Below are 23,314 nucleotides of genomic sequence, written 5' to 3' on the forward strand. Positions count from 1 at the left end.
TCTCAGGGGGAGGGGGATGTTTGGTATGAAATTGGCTTAGGATTGGACCGTTGGTTTGTGTGAAACTCAAAGAGCCATTGTAACGGTGAAATGCTCGTCAAGTTGTAAGGGACGGGATGTAACAACAATAGGACCATTGTTGCCGAACCCCAGTTGTCACAACAATAACCGTTGACCAACAAGCCATCAATTGCGCGATGAAGACTAACCCTAGCGTTCTCAATGCTAAATTAGCCCGCCGTTATACGCCTCCAGAGCTCAAGAAGCTTCGTGGTTCCTGACGCAGAGCTTCTTCCAGTTACCCTACACATCAGCTCAAAAAGTCTTGGGCAAACCTCTCGATCTGAGCGCTCTCAGCGTAAGAGAAACTCACCGAACAATACAAATGCTCACTTCTTCTTCCTTCTAAAGCTTCTTACAACTCTTCTGAAACCAAACCTTTTCTATGCCGCAATTCTCTTTAGCATCATCTTGAAGCCCACTCTACGAACGCAAGGACCAAGCGGGTCACGTGACGACGCAAGCTACCGTGGTGATCGCAAACAAACCATCTTCAGACCGCGATCTTTCATTCATTCAAGCAACGCGACCCACGAGACTTAAAAATGCGCTCATTTACGCCCAACGAAAAGGATGGGCGTGGGAGCAGACGAGCCTCTGTCAATGCCAGATTCCGAGCCAGCACGTCTGCTATGGACAGACCTCAGACATCACTACGACCGTCCAGGGTAAGTCAACACAAAACAAAACAAACATTCCCGAGCTCCAACACTGTTTCTGACCGCGAACCTTGGCTGCAGATTTCCAATTTCCGCTCGAGCACACGACCGACATACGATCTACTAACAGGGGCCGATTCAAATATTCCTCGGCCTCAATCTCGACAAAGTCACGTCGCTGAGTCTGTCCGCCCCGGTTCGCGCGAAAGTCATAAGGAGAACATGGCGCCCCCCGACGCGGACGAGTACGAGAAGTACAGGCGAGAGATTGAGTCATTGAAAGCTGAGATTGGCACTCTACAATATCGAATTCAGACTGCCGAGCAGGAGAAAGAGATTGCGACATCGGAACAAAGTAGCAAATTGGAGCAAGCTCGACGGCGCGAGCAAGATGAAGCGCAACACCGACAAGCGGCTGAGGCCGAACGCGAAAAGGCGGCAGCGCAAACCGAAGCTCTTCGAAGAGAATTGCAAGAAGTCAAAGATTCGATTGATGGAGATAAGAAACAACTAGAGCGCAAGGTTCGTGAAGCAGAGGATGAGGCCCGCTTGCTGCAGGAACAGCTTGAGGATCTATCCACAGCGAAGGACGATGCTGCCCGAATTGCCGACCGAAAAGCCACAGACATGGAGATGCAGATCGCCGCGGCGCAAAAGACTATCCAAGAATTTGAGCAGGAGAGCGAGCAGCGGGAGAATGTGCTGCAGCAGACACAAGCTCAATTGGCTGAGAAGGATGGAGTTATTGCGAATCTTGAGGCCGATGTCCTACGACTCAAGGCGCAAAGCGGAGATGCCGAGACCATGGAGATCATCCGACAGGAACTTACCGAACAAGTTCAGCATATCCGAAAACTCGAGGCGACGAATCGTGATCAGCTCTCCGAGCTCAAGCATCTACGAGCATTGAGCAAGGCAGTCGAAGTTGTCGAAGAAGAGAAACGAACACTACAGCGAAAACTTGAGGCGGCCGAATTGGTTGAAGCAGAGCTTACCGAGGCGCGTATACAACGACAGCGGTTAGAGGATGAGCGCTTGGCCTGGTCGGCGTATCTGAGAAACGCTGCTGAGACGGACGAATCTGAGTTTGACTCCCCAGAGGCTGTGGTGAGGGCCCTCGTTGAGGAACGGCTGGCGAACGCCTCGTATGTCGAAAAGGTTGGCGCTTTACAGGCTGAAATCACTGCTGCTCAGAACACGATCCAATCGCTCCGTGACGAGCAGGCTCAACTCAAGAATGAGGTTGAGAATGCAAAGACTGTGGTCAATGCCAGCAACGCCGACAAGGCCCGAATGCGACTGGAGCGCCAACGTGCCCTGGCCGTCAAGGAGGTTGAGTACCTCCGTGCACAGCTCAAGACGTTTGACACCGAAGATGAGACGCTTCAACCTGAGCAATTCGACCAAGCCCGTGTACAGCGCGTGCAAGAGCTGGAGGATCTTGTCGACAAGTATAAGATGGAAGTCCAGAGCCTACACGCAGAGCTATCGTCAATCGAGCCCTCAGCACCAAGCACACCCCAGCCCGCGACAGGAAGCAAGCGATCAAGAGCGGAGGATGACAGTTCTCAAGAGCAACTCGGTCAACTCACGCGAAAGAAGCGTATGCTCGAGGAGCAACTGACCAAGTCGCAAAACAAGATTGCCTTGCTGGAGAAGGACTTGTCCACCAGCAAGGAACAACTAAAAGCTGCTAAGCAGCAAACACAAACACGCGTTCTATCACTCAAGTCAAATCCCACTTCAGATTTCGAAGCTATCAAGCGCTCCACCCTCGAAGCACTAAAGAAGGAGAATGAAGACCTCCTCGCAACCCTCCAGTCCAAGAACACCAACTCCTCCGTCCCCATGATCCCAACCTCCGTCCTCGCCGCAATGGAGCGCGAAATCACCGCCGCCAAAGCCGAGACCGCATCCGCCGAGAAGCGCACGCGCCGCCTAAAAGAAGTCTGGGGCTCCAAATCCCAAGAGTTCAAGGAAGCCATCTTCTCCACGCTCGGCTGGACCGTCACCTTCATCCCCAACGGGAAAATGCGCGTCGAGAGCACGTTCTACCCCTCGCAGACAGACGAGCACGAGAATTCCATCGTGTTTGATGGTGAGCGGGGCACGATGAAGGTTGGCGGTGGGCCGAGGAGTGATTTTGCACAGAAGATTAGCGATCAGATTGGGTTCTGGGTCAGGGAGAAGGGATGTATTCCTGGGTTTTTGGCGGCGCTGACGTTGGAGTTTTATGATGAGCATACGAAGACTTCGAAGTAGGGAGTGGAGAGGATGTGATGATAGTAAATACCCCTGTCCCTGTATATTTGTGTTTATAATGAAGTCAGTTGAGGATTGTATGTTGGAGGCATGGCGATGTGTTTGCACACACATCCTGGACTCAGGTACTTGAACGATATGGCTCCCTGATTGCTTTAAAATGTGATATAGAGCTCCTCAATCGACACCCTCCTTGGTCAAACTTGTCATTGGTGTTGAGAGTAGTGCATCACCGTATCTATGGCGACTTGGCCGATGGTTCAGGACCATAGAGGTTGGTGTTTAGAGAGGGATTTCCGGGTGGTTAGAATATGGGAGAGACGTGTTGAATAAAGAGGTATACGGGACTGTGACACCAGACTTCGACCTTAAGAAGCAAGATAACCTGCAATATCAGATTGGGATACTAGAATAAAGTGGTCTGAAGCTTTACTAAGAGATCTTAAGATTCCCCAAGTCTCTTCATCACTCAAGATAAGGTAGGTAACGTCCAAGTTTCTTGCCTGCCTTACGCTTGGCAGCTTACCTACCTTTCTTGGGCATGCACTCTATTGACTTGCAACTTCCTTCCATCAAGTGCCTTCCCCCATAACTTAGGTATACTTGGTAAGGTAAGGTAGGTACTTATAAAGGGCATCCCCAGAGCCAACTTGTACTCTCAAAACTTGTACTCTTCATCCATCCCATCATCCCATCATCATCATCATAATCATCATCGTCATCATAATCCATCAAGACTATACCGTATCATATCAAAACACCATGTGCGAGTCTAGCGATGAGGATATGTCACACGACGCCGACCCTTTCGGCACCGTACCTCCCCCCTCTGGATCTTCAGGATCTCCAGAACCCCAAGACTCCATCACCGCCAACCCTCTCCCACAGCCATTTTGGGAGGCTGGTCCTAGACCAGAACTTGGCAATCCTCAGAAACGCAAGGGTGCCACTGTGACAGGAGAACTTGAGAATAGTCCATCGACCAAACGTCTTCAGCCTGAGCAACAGTCTATTCCGACTCCTGTCAAGACACCCACAGGTACGGCTGCGCACCAACTCAGCAGTTCACCTCTTCAACGCCTATCATGGGACGGGTCAGAGCCTTCGGCCCCCGCAGAACGTCATGATTCAACTCCACCACAGTATTCGACTCCAACATTCGGGCCAGAGCAAGGGCCTTGGCCCATACCCGACCGGGTCGAACCCCTAAACACTCCAGCTTCACGGTAGAGCACTAGAGAGCAGGATCTGCCGCAGGAACTCGACCTCGAGGACAGCCAAGACGAGCAAGGAATTCCTGGTCCTTCACGTGAGACAGAAAACGTCTGGTTCCCTCAGGACCCCCACGAAAAACGTGGGAGAGACCTCCTCCTCCTTATGGAAAAGGTTCCCGAAAAGGATCGTGACCAGCTGATTCAGCTAATGCCAATCAAGCTCGAAAGACTAGAAAGGTGCTGGGCCAAGAATTTGTGCTTCTCCGACAGCATAAAAGTCAATGTGCTCGAAAGGGACCATAAGCGATTCTTGATAAAGATCAACTGGCCACAGGTTACTTCGGGCGAAGGAGCTGGCCGAACCGCAGAATTATACCATATCAAATGCTAGGATTCAATGATGACGATGGATATAACAGCACTCTTGTCAAAGAAGCTATTCCCAAAGATGGTTGGAGACTTCAACAAGGTTGGGCTCATGACGAGAGAGTGGCTCAAACACTCGGGCAATGTCAATCCGGACAAAATGTTCCAGATCCTGGAGGAAGAAATCAAGCCTACTAAGAAGACGGGAGATGATCTCGCTAAACTTTGGCGACTCACATGTGACCGAGAACCGCGGCATTTAACGACCAGTCCCTGTGCTCTTTCGCTGATTCTCGACATGGGAGACACTTATTTGTGAGAGTGATGGAGGGTCGTTTGATAGGAAGTAGTTGTTGCAGAATTATGTGGTTATTTGCAAGAAGACTTCGACTTACCAATCCATGTGATGAACTAGACTTGTTCAATGGCTGAAAGACAATAAACTCGACATGAGATACTAAGTTTTCTCATGTCCTCTCAATGGTTTGTAGACTAGATCCTAGCAGCGTGAGCATAAACTAAGAATTAGCAACTCTCACGCTGAGGAATATGATATCCAAAACGACCCAAATCACTCGATTATGCGCATCCTCTATAGTTACAGGTGTATTGCTATCAACAGCGTCCACAGCGCTTACAAAAGTCCCCCCTTTCCCGCTCCCTCTTCATCTTTGCCATTCTCTTTGCAGCTCTGTCTTTTTTCTTTTGCTTCTTCAGCTCTCTAGCCAGCATCATTCGAATCTCAGAGTCGTCAGAGCTCGTGGTGCTTGAATCGGTGTATACGCTGTCTTGTCTTTGTAAGGGGACTGTTTGGGGGAGGGGATGTGCTGGGAGTGGGCGATGGACTGGATTGTGAGGATGTGCTGGGGCTTGGGTGTGTGCCGCAAATTGACCATGCCCTGGTACCTGACCAAGGACCGGATGATGAGGATATGCTGGCGCTTGATTGAGTGTTGGGAGGTGACCATACCCTGGTGCCGGGCCTGAGACGGGAGCCTGGGGATGAGCTGGAGGCTGAGGGTGTACTGGACTTGGGTTATGAGGTGGTACTGGGTTGTATCCTTGAGGTACGGCTGGTGGTACAGAGGCATAGCGAAGCCCTGGAATCTGATCTGCTATAATGTTTTGTTGTGGCGCATGGCTCTGCTGATGAACTTGCGGCTGAACATACGGAATCCGTGATTCAGGAGATTCTGAAGCTCCCATGCCAAGCCCCCCGTTCCTTTGTTGCATAAACATTTCTTCCTGTTCTGCATGTCTTTGTTGTTCCTGGACTTCCGCCGCCCCCTGTTGCCCCAATCCTATCCTAACCTCATCTGTCTGCATAGCAATGACCGTCTGGATATTAACGCTAGCCTCACTAACCATATTGCTGACTTCCGCTCTCCTCACATTGATGACCTCGTCATAGTCTATTTCCTTCAGCTCGATGAGAAGTTCAGAGCTATGAATCAAGCTTGCCACGATTTTATTGACGACTTGCGCTTTAGCGAGGATTACTTTGAGTTTTTCTTTTGCGTTGGCGTCTTGGGGAATAGGGAGGTTTCTGGTGCTCATGTTGCGGAAGAATTCTAGTTGGATGTTGAGTGCGCGGTGGGCTTGGTCGGTTAGGAAGGGAAATGTCTCGATTAGTGAGTCCCAGAGGAAGTCAGCCTGTGACTGTGGGCCTGGGCCTGGGCTGGGGCTGTTCGGATCAATATCCATGTTGGAAGCTTTGTGAGTTTTGGGAATGTTGTAGAAGTGCGATGTTGCTGAGAGGTCCAGTTTCTTTCAGGTCATCTCGGTCCTGTTCAAATGCAGGAAAGACCTTGTGCAAAAGCCGTGGGCGGATCAGGCAGATATATCTAGATTTCAGAGACATTGATTCAGAAGTGTGAGCAAACATCATGCTGTGAACAGTTTGCTGTGTTTATGAACAAATGACACTTTCGTGCGAGGCGCGTGATGAGTTACGGTGGTCTATCATCCGCACAACAAAGAGACCGGATCAGAGTGAACGCAGCAAAATGGACAAACAGAGAACAGGCTCCCGGGAAATCGATAACACAGACAAGAGGATATCGTATGTCTTGATTAATTGCTTTACTGACTACAAGGTTTCACATATGGGGTCAAGATCGAAATCTCTTTGATAAATACTCTCATAGTAATAAACTCTAAACTCTAACTCTAAATCTATATGTATATGCATCAGGCGTTTCAAACTAGAACAAAGTATACCTCAATCGCTTCCACCAGGGAAACGTAGCAAGCTCTGTTCTCCAAGCATTGATGGCCACCCAATCATGTTCGCGGCGACCCGTATCAATGTCAATCTTCTCGATGCTGATCCAACTTGTCCTCTTCCAGAGATATCCTCCAGCCCAGAAAGCAAGCACAATAGGAAGTCCAAGATACTGCATAAAAAAGTCTTCAACAGTGCCCATTCCCGACTCGCCAACTGGGGCGACGATGGCCACGTAGAACTGAGAAACGTTAGCTAATATTTCAAAAAATGAACACTTGAGGCTTACCTGAGCAATGAGAATGACGACAACAAAGATCAAGCCCAACCATGATCCCCAAACGCCACCAATAGCCTTGAACGGGATTTCGTCGAGTGTATGGCCGTTATACTTCCACGCCGCTCTAAATCGAATATGCGCAAGGCAAATCGATCCCCAACAAACAAGCATAGCTAATCCCGACAAAGCCAAAAGCCAGTCGAAAATAACAGGACCAGCTGCATCAAGGTTCAAAAACGCAAGACATCCAAAAGCTATGATGAATCCAACAGATGGTAAAGGTCGACCCGCTCGATCAACCCAAGTAAAGATCTTGGGCGCAAAACCCTGCTGTGCGAGCGCGAGAAGTGTGCGTGATCCACCGTATACAGAGGCGATGCCGAGTGATAAGACTGATGAGAGGATAACGGCGTTCATGTAGTGATCGAGACCCTTGAGACCGGAATATCTTCCAACAAGGACGAATGGCGAGGCTGCGCTGTTGGAGTAAGAGCCCGAGCTGAGAAGATTCGGATCATTGCAGCTGATCAACAATTCAACGAACAACAGCGCAACAATGTAGAACAAGCAGATTCTCCAAAACACCTGCTTGATAGCCGCAGGAACTGAAGCAGTAGGATTTCGAGACTCAGCAGCTGCCAAACCCACAAGTTCCGAACCAGCAAACGAAAACGCCGCTGTTACGAAAACAGAGCAAAATCCCTTGAATCCGTTCTTGAAAGCCCCAGGATCATGCCACAGCTTAAAACCCTGATACGTATCGTAGCTCCCACTAGACGGACCCCCACCACAAACCAACACCAGCGCGATTATCATAAAGATAGAAATCGACGTAAGCTTGAAGCACGCAGCCCAGAATTCCTCCTCAGCGTACCCTAGCGTGCCGAACATGTTGAGGATGGTGATAGCAGCGAGAAACACGGCGATCCAGACTCCGGGGGAAATGTCAGGGGACCAGTACTGGATCGTAATAGCGCAGACTGTAAGTTCGAGAGGAAGTGTAGCAGCCCATTGAAGAGTGTAATTCCACGCCATGGCGAAGCCAAAAGATGGGTCGATGAAACGCGCTGCATATGTGTAGAAACCACCAGAGATGGGATACATGACAGCTAGTTCACCCATTGCGTAGACAACGTTGAAAACCATGACTCCAACGAGGAAGAAGTCGATGAACAACGTAGCAGGGCCCTGTAACCATTAGTCAATATTCAATTGAGTGAGTGGCCCACTTACACCTTTACTCAACGCCGACCCAGATCCAACAAAGAACCCAGCACCGATCGATCCTCCAATAGCAACCATCTGAAGATGTCTCGGCTTCATCTTGCGATCCAATTCCACAAGCCCAAGTCCATAATGCTTTCTCGTAAACGATTTAGCATTCAGCCCCGTCCTCGTCATGAAATCATCCTGCTCGTATTCTTCACCCGTTGCAGTGAAGCTTTCCTTCGTAGGAGCGTTTTCATCAGCCATGACGCCTTTTTCTCCAACGATAGGAGAATCAGATATGACTTTTTCAACAGCCATGATCAACGAGATCTAAGGAATTACCTAAAAGAAAGAAGAGAGTGAGGAAGAGTGAAGAAAAAAAGTTCTTGCTAAATGGCCCCATTATAAAAAAGATGAGAGGGCCCATAGTAACAACGCTATTAGGCCCACACATGACATGGTCATGACTCTGGAAGCAAAATTTTCAATTAATCGTAGTAGGACTCTCCACGATCTGAGGGGGAGTTTTGGTTACTACTCCAGATATTGAATTGGTTATTTACGTAAATCTCCATGGGGAAGTGTTTGTATTGATAATGAGGGTATTGACTCCAAGAGACTGGAGGTTTGGCGACTCCACATTGAAAAGTGGGAGAAAATCATATACAATACTGTGATACAGACCGTCGAATATATCGAGATAAGTAAAGAGGATATACTATGTGTGCAGTGTCTACCGAAGGCATCTTGATTCACCCGAGACAGAGATTTTACCGTCATTCGATGAGTCAAGTCGCGTGGTTCGACCAATTCGCCACTGTCTAATACCGAGGTCAACCTCTTACAGAAACAGTCTCGATATCGAGATTTTCGTTTATCAAAAGCCTCACGCAACTTGACAGAAGAACTGATTCGACGATCAATCAAGATCTAATCTTATTACGTTACTCACAAGTCTAATAAGTCCACTCTGTAAATCTTCAAGTCAGAAATATCCCTGTCTCTATAACGTAAAAAAGTTGCGGCTCAGCGGATCGTGGTGGAGACGTGATCGGAGCCGATGGACGGTTAGTTATTCCCGAGTTGCCTCCGTTACCCGCCTGGGGAGGATTGCTACCTGTTTTGAGATGAACGGGATAGATCAGCGACGATAAGGTGGGAGGCAATAAAGGAGCCGAGGAGGGGAAAAAAAGGCAGGACCTTCACCCAAGGCGATAAATTTAGTGAGATATCTAGCCTGAGCATAGGGAGCTCTTTGCGAAGTTTACTGGCATTCTCTTTTCAAGCCTCGAGTTTTCTTGCTCTCCAAGCAGGAGGTATATATGATTGACTCGTCAGTGGATTATTATAGAAAGGGTCTCTATCGCAGAACGTCGCTAGTTCTTATTCCTCTGCATTGCGGCGTTGCTGGCAAGACGATATGTGCTGTCGAGTTGAGGGAGATAGCGCGGAGCAGATGGTAGGCCCCGAACCCCGTCAACTCCCTAAAGGTGCTGAATGACCTACAAAAGACAGATTGAAAGGAAGACCTATCCGCGTTATGCCCATAGCCAAAAGAAGCTGGTCATTTCGCATGCTCCAAGAATTAGTCACTACGCTCTTCTATTACATCTGCCGGACCATGAAGGTCAATCTCTTATCCACCAAATAAAAAGCCCTTGATTAAAAGGCTGACTCGACTGGGCAGGCAACCTTGTCTTCCTCGCCCCTAAAGTCACTGTAATCCATGAATCCTATGGAAACTTGGCGATGTCCCATTTGTGTAAAGGAATTGTGGTGGCCGGGTCGGCGGGTATCGAAAGCTTTTCCGGATGCACTCTGACATCTTCATACCAGAAGGGTGATTGGCCGGCTGTCATATACGGTGATGTCACAGCTTTCATAACCTGGGATGTTTAGAAAGTATCCAGGCATAATAGGATCGTGAAGGCTCAGTATAAGGCGTGGCTGGTTCAGCAGAAGGGATATTGGGTAATAAGTCTGGTTGGGCCAGCTTCCAGGACGCAAGATATCAAGTCGAGGGTCTTGACAAGAAAGGCGCTGGCGACGGGATGACCGTCTGCGAGAGTCTGCTCTGGATTCTGGGGAGGATGGTCGTAATCTATCCAATCATGTGTTCAACTCTAGACGGCGGATGCTATCACTTACTTATATAGAGTTGGAACGTCTGACTCTATGGGGTGGTGTGTTGCTTGTGGAAGCTGAAGCCTTTAGATGATGAGTCTGAGCTTTGCACTATGGAGGTGGTATTTCTATTATGATACAGATCAAGGTAGAGCTTCCGTGGCGTGGTCAATGCAGGTGCCCTGCAACAAAGGGGAACGGGACCATAAACTATACATTCAGACCAAGCAAGAGGACAAACGGGCCTATCAAGAAACTGCCGAGTTCAGTTCTTTGACTCTTCTTAAGATGTATGTATATACGATGTAGGGGATTGGAGAGAAAGAACGTGGAGTTGGTTATCCTGCTTATGCTGGTATAATATTCCTAACATGCATGAACTCAACTTCCTAAATAATTTCCAGGCCATTCTTAACTTAGATGTATGTCTTCGAGGGACGATTCCGATTGGAGCGCGTCCCTCAATCACAGCAAGCGAGTACACATGGCCTGATGAGTGGTATAGCCTAGTATCGCGAGTCATGACCTCTAGTGGACGGGGATATTCGGATCATCGACCAACTCCCCAAGCGAGAATCCGCGGAACCGGTCACATATCAGTACCTATATGTAAAACCTTATTTCGACCGCTAGTATTTAAACTTGCGAGTAATATGGGGCATTCTGCGAATAGACGAGTGTAGAGTTTTCGGCAGTTGTAGAAGTAGTTCGACCCCTGATTCGCCAAGAAACTAAACTCCGTTTTACCAATCATAAACGTATGAAACTATGTGTGATTATAGGAAACTGAGTCTTGGCGATGTTTCTTGGCATCACTGTGAAAGATTGAGGGACTAGGAGGACCTCGTATTCTGATCATGAGCTTATGGAGTCCTAGCAGGCCAGGAGTAATTACGGTGGCCGAGAATTACTGGAGATGATAAGATCGATGATCTATGGAGTTGAGCACTAAGAAGAGGAATCATTGAGCTCTGATTTTGGGTATAAATATGTGTCGAGGTCTCGTCAAGTAAGAACCATCACTCTCACTGCTGAATATCACAATCATCAAGCCACCGCCTTCTAAACCTACAAACAAGGTACATACCCGATCCACAGAGCCTCAGCAAAGCCTAACCTCTCCAGAACGCAATCTTCTCCATCAAAATGAAGGTCTCAATCCTCGGTCTTCTCACCCTCTCAGCATTCGCTTCCGCGTGCGCTAGGTACGAAAGCTGCCACTGCTACGACAGCAACGGCATTCCCAACAACGGCGCCACCCAGGCCGTGTGCGACCACTACAAGGGCGGAATGGAGCCCAACACGCGGGAATACGGCGCGAATACTCAGTATAAGCAGTGCAACGTCAAGACCTTTGGTGGTGGGGCATCGAGCTTTGATAACTGTGACTGGAGGCGGAGATGCCAGGGTGCTGGTGCGACTGGTGCTGATTCTTCTTGCTGGAATAAGTTCCCTTAGGTGTATTATTAGAGAGTCCGAGAGGGAAGCTTGAGTCGTTGTATGGAGTTCCAATGTTTGGTTTAAGCTCGGCAGACTGTAAGCGGGTTCTGCTCTTGTACTTAAGATTTATGACCACAGGTATGAAGATGTTTTTACGAAGCTGGGTATCATAGTATAGAGTGTTCTGATGTAACCCTGATATCTTGTGTGCATAGATCTAGTGAGGTGAAATAATGGTGAGATGCCAAAGCCTTAGCATGTGGGATTGATCAGTAAACACACCGGCGTATACTGCGGCTTTGATTAGTAATTATCTAGTAGGGTATCAGACAATTATCTCGCAATCCCCCGAGGAGGCTTGCTGAGGTCACTCAATCTGACAACGAACGAGAGATCTATACCGCGATCGATGAGACTTACCTTGTGATTTTTAGCATGCGGAGATAATGGTATGCATATGAGACACGGCACGCGCAGTGACAAGATAAGGGCTTAGCATGATAAAATCGATACATCCTGCACATCGACTGAGCTGCATATGTGTAGAGGTTTAGTCAAAAGTCTGAACACCAGATAAGAATACATCCAAGCCAAGATTGGTACGCACATTATTTTATACACCGACTAGCAACGAGCGTCACTCCCATAGCTGACTGATCCATCTCGAAACCCTCCGTCTCGACACCGTAGGGCCCACGCTAAAGATGTTAGATAAACTTTCCGCCACCAGCCGATCAGCTGCAAAATAGCTCCAAATTAAGACGTCATAACTAAATGCCTCAACAATTCAATCAATCGTCACGTCAATTGGTCTCCCTAGCAATTCAGCTGCGGGGAACTCGCTGATGCTGCTCAGCAAATCTGACCACGTACGGACGCCACAATAATCAGAAGAGGAAAATGATTCGTCTAGCTTTTGAAAAATGTCTCTCAATCCAAGGCAACGGAGACGCGGAATATGCACGACTAGCCAAGCGCCGATTGAGCCAATCAGACTATGACGCGTCCTGACGTGAGGGGAACATTGGCACAGTATATAATGCCTGTAACCCTCGAGGTTCTCAGACCCTTGAAAGTCCCATATTCAGAAAACTTTATTGAAAATATCTCAAAATGACAGTCCACGAAGTCAAGAAGTAGGTTATATAATCTCTCTATCGTCGCAAGTCAAGCTAAACCTTGTACAGCCTCGCCGAGTTCAGGGATACCCTTGAGAAAAACACAGTCGTCCTCGCAGACTTCTGGGCCCCATGGTGCGGACCATGCCGATTCATCAGCCCCGTCTTAGAAAAGTAAGTCCCGCCATAAAAGTGCATATGTACAACTTGGCTTACTCCTTGTTACCAGGATGTCAGAAGCAACCGAGTCTATCCACTTTATCAAGGTCAACGTCGACGAGGCTGAGGATGTGTCTCAGGAGTATGGCATCCGAGCGATGCCTACCTTTATCCTCTTCAAGGACGGTGATAAGGCTGATGAGGTTGTGGGGGCGGACCCTAACAAGTTGGAGAAGCTTGTTGAAGAGTACAAGAGCTAGATGTCCACTGGGAATTCGATCCTGGGCAGATCGGCATGTTTATGCCTAGACTTGTGTGGATATTGGAGAGTTTGTACCTCAGTAACACAAAGGTCCTGTGCTTCCTGAAATTTTATTCCCCTATTCATTTTAGTCTTGGTGAAGTCATTCCAAACACGGATCCACATGTGCGAAGGGATCAAATGCCGACAACTCTGGTGATGCTCGGTCTCTTGTACTACCACACTGAGCACTCAGGATAGTCGTCAATATCTGCCGAGGTGTTGCAATCGTGGATCAAACGGGACTCTATATAAGCTGTGGCATAGCAATGACGTGTCTCTGCAAGACCAGAGGTTTCACAAGTCGCCCGCTTCATACTATATAACCGCCTGTGATCCATCTTCTGAAACCCCACCAAGCTGATCGAAAAAGTCATCTAAAGAGTTCTGCTATCAAGACTCTGATTGCATTTATTATTTGGATAGTCAAGATGGTCGTGCACGAGATTCATTCGTGAGTACAACACTCATCTTCCCTTGTAGCCACATTTACTAACACAACCCCAGCCAGGAAGAGTTCAAAGAAGTTCTCGAAAACCACTCACTGGTCTTTGTTGAGTTCTGGGCTACCTGGGTCGGCCCCTGCCGTGTCATCAAACCCTTAATCGACAGGTAAGCTAACCTTTCCTTCGAGTATACTCTTACTTACATGCTGCAACAGACTATCAAAGAATGCCGAGAACGAACACGTTTTCTTTTGTTCGGTCGATATAGACAAAGTGTCCGAAGTCTCTGAAGATCAGGGCATTAGAGTAACTCCCACATTGATGGTTTTCGAGGACGGGGTCAAGCAGCATGAGGTTATCGGGGCGAATCCTCCGGCTATTCATGCGATGCTGCAGAAGGTTTCTAAGAAGGAGTCGGAGACTTGAGTGGCTTCGTCTACGCAGTAAGGACATGATGGAGGAAAAGTGACCTTTGGGATTCCTTTGATTGGGCTGTAGGACGATTAGCTACTCATCCGTTATGACTAGGTTCTCTCTGCCGGAACAAGCTCTCAGCCACAAGTCTCAACTGCAAATCACAGAAAACAGCTTGCACTTGCCTGTTGGCCCGAATAATGGCCTTATCCGTTGAGTTCTCCTTGCCATGGTGCAGGACAGATTTCAGTTGATGTACCGTTGGTGAGCATGCCTATTTACACTACAGGTTTGGAGCTTCTCCGGCCATATAGATATACAGTGTTTGCAATACCAAGACTACCCCTATTACTGGTCTCTCTCCGTGACCCTCAGTACCAGCCTTTCGTCGTGGAACACCATATAGCTCTCCGACTTCATCGCCACTTCAGGCTCAACGAGCTGAAAATCGAAAACCCGAAGAAGCTAGCAACATGTCAGTAAACTCTAACCACAGCAGAAATTCGGACACATACCTCAAAGATAACTTTGTTCAGCTCCATAAACGCAATAGGCTTTCCAGCGCACATCCACCGCCCATACCCAAAGACAATCTCAACATCCCGCTTCATCTGAGTGCTCGTCTCTTTATCGACTTCAAGGTATCTCTCGGGTCGGAAGACCTGAGGATCAGGGCCGAAGAGTGCTTCGGATCTCAACAAGGAAGAAGTATTGATGCCGACTGATGTGCCAGGTGGGATATACTGTCCATGCATCGTCTCTCCGCCGGCTGGGACATCTTTAAAGAACATGCCTGTTGTAGCAGGTCGAATTCGGATACCCTCGTAGATTACTCCCTTTGAACAATATTAGCATGCTCACACAAATAAAGTTGGGGCCAAGGGTGGACTCACCTGAAGATAAGGTAATTGTCGAGACTCGACATCTGTGATTGGGCTCGAAGCTCGACCTTCGGATATTGCTTCCACCATCTCTTGTCTAAGGCGCTGATATATGTGAGGCGAAGCAATAACGTAGAGAAGAATAACCCGTATCACAGAGGCAGTAGTCTCCGATCCTGCTAAAAACATGAACAGAGATTCAGCCTGACACTCCTCCAGTTTCAAACCATGTCTCTTGAACGAGCCCTTTGACAATTTAGCATATAATTTCCGCACATCTAAGTAATGACTCACCAGCATATCACGCTGATCGTCGGCTTCAGGAGCATATCGCTCGCGAACAATGGTATTCGCGACTTTCATTAGCGGGCCAATCCCCTTGGTGTCATTCTCAGTCGGCCCAAACAGCTTCAGAAACATTGGCGAGAAGATTAAATTTCTCAGCCATGGAATATCTGTCGCAAGCGTCATGATCAATAAATGCTCACTGAGCGCTTTGACGATCCCGTGAAAATCAGAGTCAGCCTTGAGATACCCGAATTCTTGACCAAGGGATAGATTCGATATAACATCTAGTGTAAAAAGATGTGATACTCTGGTTCCCTCCATCGGACGATAATCTCCTTGGGTAGAGATGTATTTCTCCTTGATTAGCTGGATCAAATTACCGACCTGTCTGTTGACTACAGCTTCAAGATTGGGAGCATCGCGTCCGCTGTATGCGGGAGATAGCTTCGACTTGAGGCGATCATGCGGGACTGGGTCTGTTATCTGGAACATGGGGTCGTGATAAGGATTGAATTTGCCGCCGAGATACCAGTTTCCTTTGGTATATGTATTCTTAGTACTTGAGACTTTTCGGATCAAGTCTGGGTCATCGACCAGGATCTCGTTTGGACCGACTCTGACCATGGGTCCGTAGCGTCGATTGAGGTTGACCAAGTGATCATGCTGTGTTCCGGTGATGGTGATGTAAGCTACCCATAGATATGAGAATTTGCCGGCAAAAGGACCCGGGATATGTCGAAGACGATACCAAGAGAAAATAGAAGAGATAATAAACCAGGTAAAGAGAGCTACAATAAAGTACGGTAGCCATGCAAGGCCCCTTTCAAAGAATGGTGAAGCCATACTGATCTGCTCAAGGTCTAAGCAACAACAACAAACAAACAGAACTGGTCGGGATTATATAAAAAAAACTTCATCTCAATACCATCTTGCTTTTGCTATCGGGCATATGAGATGGCTGTCTTGGCCATCCTAGCTGAAAAAGAAATAGACTTGATTGGTAAATTTACGACGACTGTGTAACCCCAATCAAGACATGCAGCAAGATTACGTGGTTTTCCTTGGTTTAAAGACCTCAAACAAGCCACGAGACATGTGAGATGATATCAATGCCTTGGAAAAAGGAAATTTCCAGATACGGCGTTTGTTTGTCCTCAATAATTGGTGGACGATAGTGAGGCTTGCTCAAGTGCATCGCCGGGTTACCTAACATGGAGGACTTGATCAACCAATCAGAATAGCTCGGATGGACCTTGAGATCTATCGCACGTCATCAGAGATTTTGACGACTCAATAACGATCACTTCCTTTTCAAGAAGGTTGTTTTGCATAACCGAGTTGTTTCCATAATTTATGCAACATTATCATCGTACAGCCGGAGCACATCATATCTGAACTTCGGGCTCAAGAAGAACGTCCGGCAAAGGCGGGGTTGATACGACGTTGAGATATCGAGACATATAAATTCAACATGTCCGACGGTCACTATGGCTCTCGAAGTGAGAGTGAAAAACACAAAGTGCCTAATATGAACGTCGCAAACTCCAATGTCGTCGTGGTCGGTGGCGGTATCGTGGGTGCCTCTATCGCTTGGCATCTCTCCTCCGAGACGAACGTGACTATTATCGCGGAAGATATCGGAGGAGTAGCTACTCCCAACTCATTCGCTTGGCTTAATGCTGCTTCGTCGGATAAGAAGTTCTACTACGAATTTAGACTCCAGTCTCTCGAGCACTGGAGGGAGATTGAGAAAGCTGTCGAGAACTTACCTATTCATTGGGGAGGTACCACGAGCTGGGATAAATCGCCCGAAGAGCTTGAAGAGGAGCAAAAGAACCTTACTGCCTGGGGGTATGATGTTATTCGCGTTGATAAGACCGAGATATCGAAGCGGGAGCCTCATATTGAAGAGACGAAGCTTCCGGAATGGGGTCTTGGTTATGATCAGGAGGGAGCTCTGGAACCTGAAAAGGCGGCTGAGCTATTGATTAACCTCGCGAAAGACAACAGCGCCAAGGTTCTCGAGACCAAAGTCACAGGATTCACCAAGACAGGCGGCCATATCAGCAGTGTTACTCTCTCATCCGGCGAAACCATTCCAGCAGACCATGTTGTCGTAGCCGCAGGTCTAGGAAGCGTCTCCCTCCTCGCCTCCCAAAATATCCCCCTCCCCCTCAAAAGCACAGCCGGTCTTCTCGTCAACACAAAACCCACCTCTAAAAAGCTAATCAACGGTGTGATCAACGCTCCCGAACTACACATCCGTCAAACCCTCAACGGAGCCCTACTGTTTGGTTCAAGCTACGCCGGCGGAGATCTAGGCGATGATCCAGAAAAGACGGCACGTGAACTCTTCACCAAGCTTCAAAAGTCAGTTGTTGGGGGAGATGAGCTTGAGTTCAGTCACTACACTATTGGCCATCGAGTATTGCCAGAAGATGGACTGCCGATTCTTGGAGAGACGGGATTGGATGGACTCAGTGTTGCTGTGATGCATTCTGGTGTTACGAATGGAGCTCTTGTTGGGAAGTTGTTGAGCAGGCAAATACTCACTGGGGAGACTGATCCTATACTGGAGAGTTTCCGACTAGATCGTTTTGCATGAAGTCTTGTCGCAGAAGTTGCATTATCTTGAAAGATGACGGTCATACTTTGGAGTGTCCTTCCATTGTTGTTTCAGTTGTATCCTCTACTTCTTAGTCTTGACGCGACCTGAATCCATATTAGCAGTTCTTTCTCTCTACTGTAGCCATAAATCCACGTCAAGTATTGCCTTCCTTTAGATCGGCTGGGATCTTTCCAGCTCTGCAAAAAGAGAAGGTTCTGGCTGCACCAAGAGCAAGGCCTCCAGGAATTAAAAAATACCAGATCTTGATACAAGGTATTAAAATAAACCTAAGTAAACGGTATCCTGAACTTATTTCATCTTTTTATTATTTAGGATCAAGATGCCAAGTTTTATTTTCTCCTCTGGCCAGGATCGTGGCCTCTAATAATGAAGATTGCTCCTTCTCACCGAAGCACCACACCAACCTCTCCCCTTCTTATTTCAGTTGTAATGGTTTGACAAACTTCACTCTTCTTCTTCTTCATCATCTTCACTCTTCTTCTTCTTCATCATCATCACTCTTCTTCATCATCATCACTCTTCTTCTTCTTCATCATCACTCTTCTTCTTCTTCTTCATCATCACTCACTCTTCATCATCATCATCACCACTACACGCGCTTCCATCATGTCCATCATGGCTCAGTCTATGTAAGTTATCGAACCACTCGAGAGCTTCCTGCTGACAGAACCTCTGCATGAAGACAAAACTGGGTCCCACCATATGTTAACGACCGTCATATCAAACTGCGCATTGAACATTGGTTTGACAGCAATATTCCATCCCCAGGAGATACCTTGTTCGTCGAGGTTCTGCATACCTTTCCTGGCACTACATCGCCTGTGAAGGTCGTCGAATTCAACAATCAGGGAATCACTGAAAGAGCAGTGCTGAAGCTTTACGACCGGACTCACCCTGGGCGTCTTCGCAAGTTCGCAGCCCCTTCGTTGCTAGTAGAGAGGGAATATCGGTCATGGGTGCGTCAAGGGAGCATGCGCGACTTTATTCCAACGTTGGAGCAAGCCTAGAAGACTTATGACCCTCAAGACGCGATTGATTACGCCTCTTACAACCGTGAGAATGTCGATATCCCGTATAGTGTCCCTGAAAGATTCGAAGCGGGTGTCTGGTACGAGTTTGACCGGCGCCGCAAGACCGAGTCAACGGCATACGCGCAGCTCCAAAGTATACAGGGCACAAAGATACCACGTCTTTACGCAAATGTAGGAATTCCATTATCCTTTATCGACAAAGAGTACAAGGCAACCCCCGAAGAGGAAGAGTTCCTCTATGTTCCTGGCATTCTTCTGCAATACTACGATTGCCGAAAACTCAGTGAACTCTACCTTCCCGGAATGGCCCACGCCGAATGGGCTGGCCTGGCTCAACGAACCGTCAATGCGATTGATGACATAAACAGATTCGGCATTGTTTTCAGCAACTACAATAACAATGCTATATTCAGGAGAGAGAACGACGAGCCATATATCATCGATTTCGCTGAGGCTCTGTTCACAAAGGATTTGATCGAGGCTTGGATCAAGGGACTTCGTCAAAGAAGGGGCTCAGAGGTGGCAGATTACCCCCCTTGGCGGATGGATGTCGGATATTGGGAAATGGTGAAGGTTTACAGGAACCCTCAATCATTTGCTGAAGCCTTCTTTACTCAATTGTCGGGATGTACACTTCCTGATTATCCGACGATTATTGCGGAAACCACGGTGAGGGCGCTGGGCGAGGGATCTTAAAACATTCAGACTCGGGGCGAATGAGAGGATGAAGTTGTGTCGAGTATGAAAGCAGGTGTTGAAGCCTTCAAGGCTCTGAAGGCACTTACCTGATGTACAGGGTGCGATCCCCTTTACAGTCACAGTCAGTAGACGTATTTCTTTCAACAAGGGTATTGCGGACAACCATTGTTTGTCGAATAGATTATTATCTTTTTAATTTCCGCTGTAGTCTACGAAGCCTGCTGACAGCCCATCCAGACTAATCATGTAGCCGAACCGGTTTGGCTGCCTAAGAACAAGTGGCGGCATGTCTTTGTTATTCTCAATCCTCACAAACTGATCCTGTTCCCTGCCCCAGAGGTCTTTCCCTTCTCTGACTGCAGCAGTGATCCTATCTTTATCTCTATATTCTTCACGATTCATCCAGCGATGAGAAAAGCTCGCCATCTTGTTGAGAAATTGATCCATAGTCGGAAAACAGCTGCTGCAATGCCATCCTGCGTTACTCAGCACGCCCCTCTCGAGGAACCGTAACAGACGGAAGCCTCCATCTCCATTGCGCAGATTGGTGGGCTTGAGGGTTCGGTGTCCTTGGTAGTAGGTCGCTTGGGGGTGTTGCCACTCTGGACCGGTGTGGAGGAATTGGAATGAGTAGTAGTAGAATTTGGAGGAGAGTGTGAGGCGGCGGGGGAAGTTGCAGTATCGTAGGACGAGGAGGGTTTGTGGTCGGGGTATTTCATCGACGTCGGCTACGATGAGAACGTCTCTTTTGTTGGGTGCTCTTGGTCCGTCGAGGCCGAGCATGACTTGGTCGAAGGGGGCATCTCGTTGTAGGTCTTCGTAGTCCCAGGCACGATGCGGGTCAAAGGTTGATGGGAAAGTTAGTTCGTGATATATTATTTTGTCATGATAGCGACGGAATCTTCCCCAGTTCTCTTTGAGGATAAGGGGTTTGGAATTTGCCTGGAATGTTTTTGCTGACTCGACGATGATGAAGTAGTCGACGTAATCGTATAATGCATCGAGGCGTATCTCGAGAAAATCCAGCTCGTCGTTTATCATGAGCATATCGTAGGTCTTCCGTTCGCTTGGGGGGCTTTTGGGTATGAAGGCTGAGTAGCCATGGACGGAGCAGAGATCATGCGCAGCCCTGGAGGCATACAGCTCTGAAGCCTTCCGGTCATGATTTGAGCTCGGGTTCAGAAGATCGATCGGCTGTAGCGACTCGGTAAATATTGCATGAGAGCCGCGAAGAGGTCGGAGAGCCCACCAAAGCAAGGAACAAACGCCAATGACCAGAATGCCTCTAGACAAAGCCTTCGGTACCATATTGACCTGACTTGAATTGCCTAGGACAAAGTGTGACCGGAGCAAATTGGGACTGACATGCCCTTTTGCTGTTACCTAATCTGACCAAGGACTGTTGGTCGCACATGGAAGTCGGCATCGATGGTTATATGTGATATCCTGCAGCCAACAACATCTAATTACTGTGATACGAGCAGGGCATTATTGTCTTGAGGGAGTTTTAATTGGTGGGCCGAGCCAGTTTAGTAGAAGTGTAGCATTACAGGCTTACAGCAAACCACCCATAAGATTATTCACTGTAAACTTTAAGCTATAAACTCCTGCGATAATAGTGCTTTTCTAAAGCATCCTTACAAAGAGTTATACTCGTACGGGCCATAGGTAAGCTAAACAGCGACAGGGTTGATATCCCTGCTAATATACATACGTACAACCGGCTCAGTCCGGATTATGCATAACAAAAGGTCCTGCACCGGTGCAATCGGCGATCGGCCGTCTTGTAAAGTTCCTGTGTCAGAAACCCTTGGGGTACTTTGCCCTGTGCTTCAACACCAGCAGCCGGGCCTCACTTGATTGTCTGACTGAGTCCTCATACAGGGTGTCATAACTAGAAGTCATGATTCGCGATACAGGTCTGTGCCACAATTCCTCGCCACTCAACTTCATCCTCTCTAGGGGAGGAAATAAAACTTGGGACCTTGAACCTAGGTAACTAATAAAAAGACTTGGGCAACTTGGTACAAATTTAGAGTGAGTTTATGATACCTTTTATAGAGTTTATCTTATCACCCTAAACTGAAGTCTCGTGTTTCCTTGATCCCAGAGGCCTCTCAATCACCTAAAGTACGGATGCTTTGCTAATTAAACCCACCAGCCCTGCAGCTGCTGCCTGCATTCGTTCACCATGGCCTGATAATCATAAACCCGCATGAACCCTAACTCGTCTGCGTCTATGTTTATGTCTCTCTCATGATCTCCTCAAGGTCCCCGGCGAAGCTCTCGTTGAACTCGTTCGCCTTTTCCTCATACGCGTGTTTCAGACGGGCGGAGAGGTATTCTGTGGCCAACAAGTCTCTTGTGGGAAGTCCCGTAATCACAATCTCGTACAAGTCGTCACGCAATACAGCCTTGGCGAAATCGACAATGAAGGGTTTTTGACTGTCGAGTGGAAGAATTTGGTCATTAGTGTCCTTGTTCTTCATTATGACGTTATTGTTGTTTTTTTCGACAACAACGCCCAATTTATTGATATCATTGATCGAATCGATGGCGCTTTGTATCGCTGCCTTTAGAGTGTCTGGGGAAAAGCTGGGTTTAGGCCACCGTCCGAGCTTGGGGCCAGGAATGTATTCTAAAAGGAGGCCATGAACACAAAAGAATTCGTCCCATTGTTCGTCGCCGTTTTCTTGAGGACGCTTGTAAATGATAGGATATGGGATTCGGATGTGTGCGAGGAGGCGCGGTATCTTATCGCCTTGAAAGGGTTTGAGCTGTTTGTATGCCTTTAACTCGGTCTTAAAGCGCTTATTATTTTCGTACCAGGCAGCGGCTTCAAATCTTGCCACGCGGTCAGCCTCGGGGCCGCCATAACGTTGGGTGTCAAGGAACTCGCTTGCACGGGGTCTGACGGGCGCGGTTTTGTAGATATGTTCCAAGGCGGAGCGAAAAACGGTCATTTTCCCTTGACGCACGAATGAAAGATAGGCATTATCTGCTTCGCGCGGAGCGGCTGTGGTTGTGCCGTTGACTTCACGAATGCTTCTAGCGTAACGCCGGTCATAAAGCTTCAGAACTCCTTGTCCCCCCAGGAGTCCTACACCGTTGTAGAAGATGACGTGCATCACATGCGATTCGGTGCTAGGCAAGTCCTCTAGAAGAGAAATTACGATGAATTTCCTGTTGGGACTAAATGTATGGTTGAAACCTTCCACCAAATGTACTTTTGGTTCATTGCCGGCCACGTACGGAAAGGGGGCTATTCTTCGATCTGTTAGCGGGAAACTACTAGGTGATTCGATAACTTACGTAGTCGGAGCCATGATTGAATTATGATGTTGAGGCTGAGGTTGATGTTGATGGCGATGATGAAGAAGAAGAGTCAGGTTTGAGCAGACCATTACCACTAAAATGAGAAGGCGAGGTACCTTAGCATTGGTGGTCGTGCTGGAGAAGGAGCAGCCTTATTAGACCTTGATCCTACCTAAATAATCAAGGGATTTAGGT

General features: G+C 47.9%; 12 protein-coding genes across 12 annotated transcripts; 7 read left to right on the top strand and 5 right to left on the bottom strand.

Annotated features, from left to right (window-relative positions):
* Positions 1-605: 605 nt before the first annotated feature.
* Positions 606-2,981, top strand: FTJAE_10569 (mitotic spindle assembly checkpoint MAD1; the record flags this gene model as incomplete). The annotated part of the gene is made up of 1 exon (XM_037343424.1): positions 606-2,981. One exon carries the CDS (start codon positions 606-608, stop codon positions 2,979-2,981), a length of 2,376 nt encoding a protein of 791 aa, XP_037202363.1.
* A 762-nt stretch (positions 2,982-3,743) lies between these two features.
* On the top strand, positions 3,744-4,880 carry FTJAE_10570 (uncharacterized protein; the record flags this gene model as incomplete). The annotated part of the gene is made up of 3 exons (XM_037343426.1): positions 3,744-4,123; positions 4,220-4,529; positions 4,587-4,880. The coding sequence occupies 3 exons, from the start codon at positions 3,744-3,746 to the stop codon at positions 4,878-4,880; spliced, it is 984 nt and encodes a 327-aa protein (XP_037202364.1).
* Positions 4,881-5,292: 412 nt separating this feature from the next.
* FTJAE_10571 (uncharacterized protein) lies at positions 5,293-6,265 on the bottom strand (the record flags this gene model as incomplete). Its single annotated transcript, XM_037343427.1, has 2 exons — positions 5,293-5,668; positions 5,733-6,265. The coding sequence occupies 2 exons, from the start codon at positions 6,263-6,265 to the stop codon at positions 5,293-5,295; spliced, it is 909 nt and encodes a 302-aa protein (XP_037202365.1).
* Positions 6,266-6,765: 500 nt separating this feature from the next.
* On the bottom strand, positions 6,766-8,592 carry FTJAE_10572 (amino-acid permease inda1; the record flags this gene model as incomplete). Its single annotated transcript, XM_037343428.1, has 3 exons — positions 6,766-7,026; positions 7,075-8,253; positions 8,299-8,592. The coding sequence occupies 3 exons, from the start codon at positions 8,590-8,592 to the stop codon at positions 6,766-6,768; spliced, it is 1,734 nt and encodes a 577-aa protein (XP_037202366.1).
* Positions 8,593-11,544: 2,952 nt separating this feature from the next.
* FTJAE_10573 (uncharacterized protein) lies at positions 11,545-11,856 on the top strand (the record flags this gene model as incomplete). Its single annotated transcript, XM_037343429.1, has 1 exon — positions 11,545-11,856. The coding sequence occupies one exon, from the start codon at positions 11,545-11,547 to the stop codon at positions 11,854-11,856; it is 312 nt and encodes a 103-aa protein (XP_037202367.1).
* A 1,095-nt stretch (positions 11,857-12,951) lies between these two features.
* On the top strand, positions 12,952-13,375 carry FTJAE_10574 (thioredoxin; the record flags this gene model as incomplete). The annotated part of the gene is made up of 3 exons (XM_037343430.1): positions 12,952-12,974; positions 13,026-13,130; positions 13,186-13,375. 3 exons carry the CDS (start codon positions 12,952-12,954, stop codon positions 13,373-13,375), a joined length of 318 nt encoding a protein of 105 aa, XP_037202368.1.
* Positions 13,376-13,847: 472 nt separating this feature from the next.
* FTJAE_10575 (thioredoxin) lies at positions 13,848-14,288 on the top strand (the record flags this gene model as incomplete). Its single annotated transcript, XM_037343431.1, has 3 exons — positions 13,848-13,870; positions 13,924-14,028; positions 14,078-14,288. 3 exons carry the CDS (start codon positions 13,848-13,850, stop codon positions 14,286-14,288), a joined length of 339 nt encoding a protein of 112 aa, XP_037202369.1.
* A 336-nt stretch (positions 14,289-14,624) lies between these two features.
* Positions 14,625-16,288, bottom strand: FTJAE_10576 (pisatin demethylase; the record flags this gene model as incomplete). The annotated part of the gene is made up of 4 exons (XM_037343432.1): positions 14,625-14,741; positions 14,792-15,112; positions 15,170-15,403; positions 15,452-16,288. The coding sequence occupies 4 exons, from the start codon at positions 16,286-16,288 to the stop codon at positions 14,625-14,627; spliced, it is 1,509 nt and encodes a 502-aa protein (XP_037202370.1).
* A 628-nt stretch (positions 16,289-16,916) lies between these two features.
* Positions 16,917-18,050, top strand: FTJAE_10577 (Opine oxidase subunit B; the record flags this gene model as incomplete). The annotated part of the gene is made up of 1 exon (XM_037343433.1): positions 16,917-18,050. The coding sequence occupies one exon, from the start codon at positions 16,917-16,919 to the stop codon at positions 18,048-18,050; it is 1,134 nt and encodes a 377-aa protein (XP_037202371.1).
* Positions 18,051-18,689: 639 nt separating this feature from the next.
* Positions 18,690-19,801, top strand: FTJAE_10578 (uncharacterized protein; the record flags this gene model as incomplete). The annotated part of the gene is made up of 3 exons (XM_037343434.1): positions 18,690-18,703; positions 18,826-19,030; positions 19,082-19,801. The coding sequence occupies 3 exons, from the start codon at positions 18,690-18,692 to the stop codon at positions 19,799-19,801; spliced, it is 939 nt and encodes a 312-aa protein (XP_037202372.1).
* Positions 19,802-19,996: 195 nt separating this feature from the next.
* Positions 19,997-21,112, bottom strand: FTJAE_10579 (beta-1 4-mannosyl-glyco 4-beta-n-acetylglucosaminyltransferase; the record flags this gene model as incomplete). Its single annotated transcript, XM_037343435.1, has 1 exon — positions 19,997-21,112. One exon carries the CDS (start codon positions 21,110-21,112, stop codon positions 19,997-19,999), a length of 1,116 nt encoding a protein of 371 aa, XP_037202373.1.
* Positions 21,113-22,047: 935 nt separating this feature from the next.
* Positions 22,048-23,130, bottom strand: FTJAE_10580 (kinase-like domain protein; the record flags this gene model as incomplete). Its single annotated transcript, XM_037343437.1, has 3 exons — positions 22,048-22,996; positions 23,057-23,071; positions 23,117-23,130. The coding sequence occupies 3 exons, from the start codon at positions 23,128-23,130 to the stop codon at positions 22,048-22,050; spliced, it is 978 nt and encodes a 325-aa protein (XP_037202374.1).
* Positions 23,131-23,314: the final 184 nt, after the last annotated feature.

The sequence above is a fragment of the Fusarium tjaetaba genome, assembly GCF_013396195.1.
Source record: "Fusarium tjaetaba strain NRRL 66243 chromosome Unknown NRRL66243_c0000248, whole genome shotgun sequence".
Lineage (NCBI taxonomy): Eukaryota > Fungi > Ascomycota > Sordariomycetes > Hypocreales > Nectriaceae > Fusarium > Fusarium tjaetaba.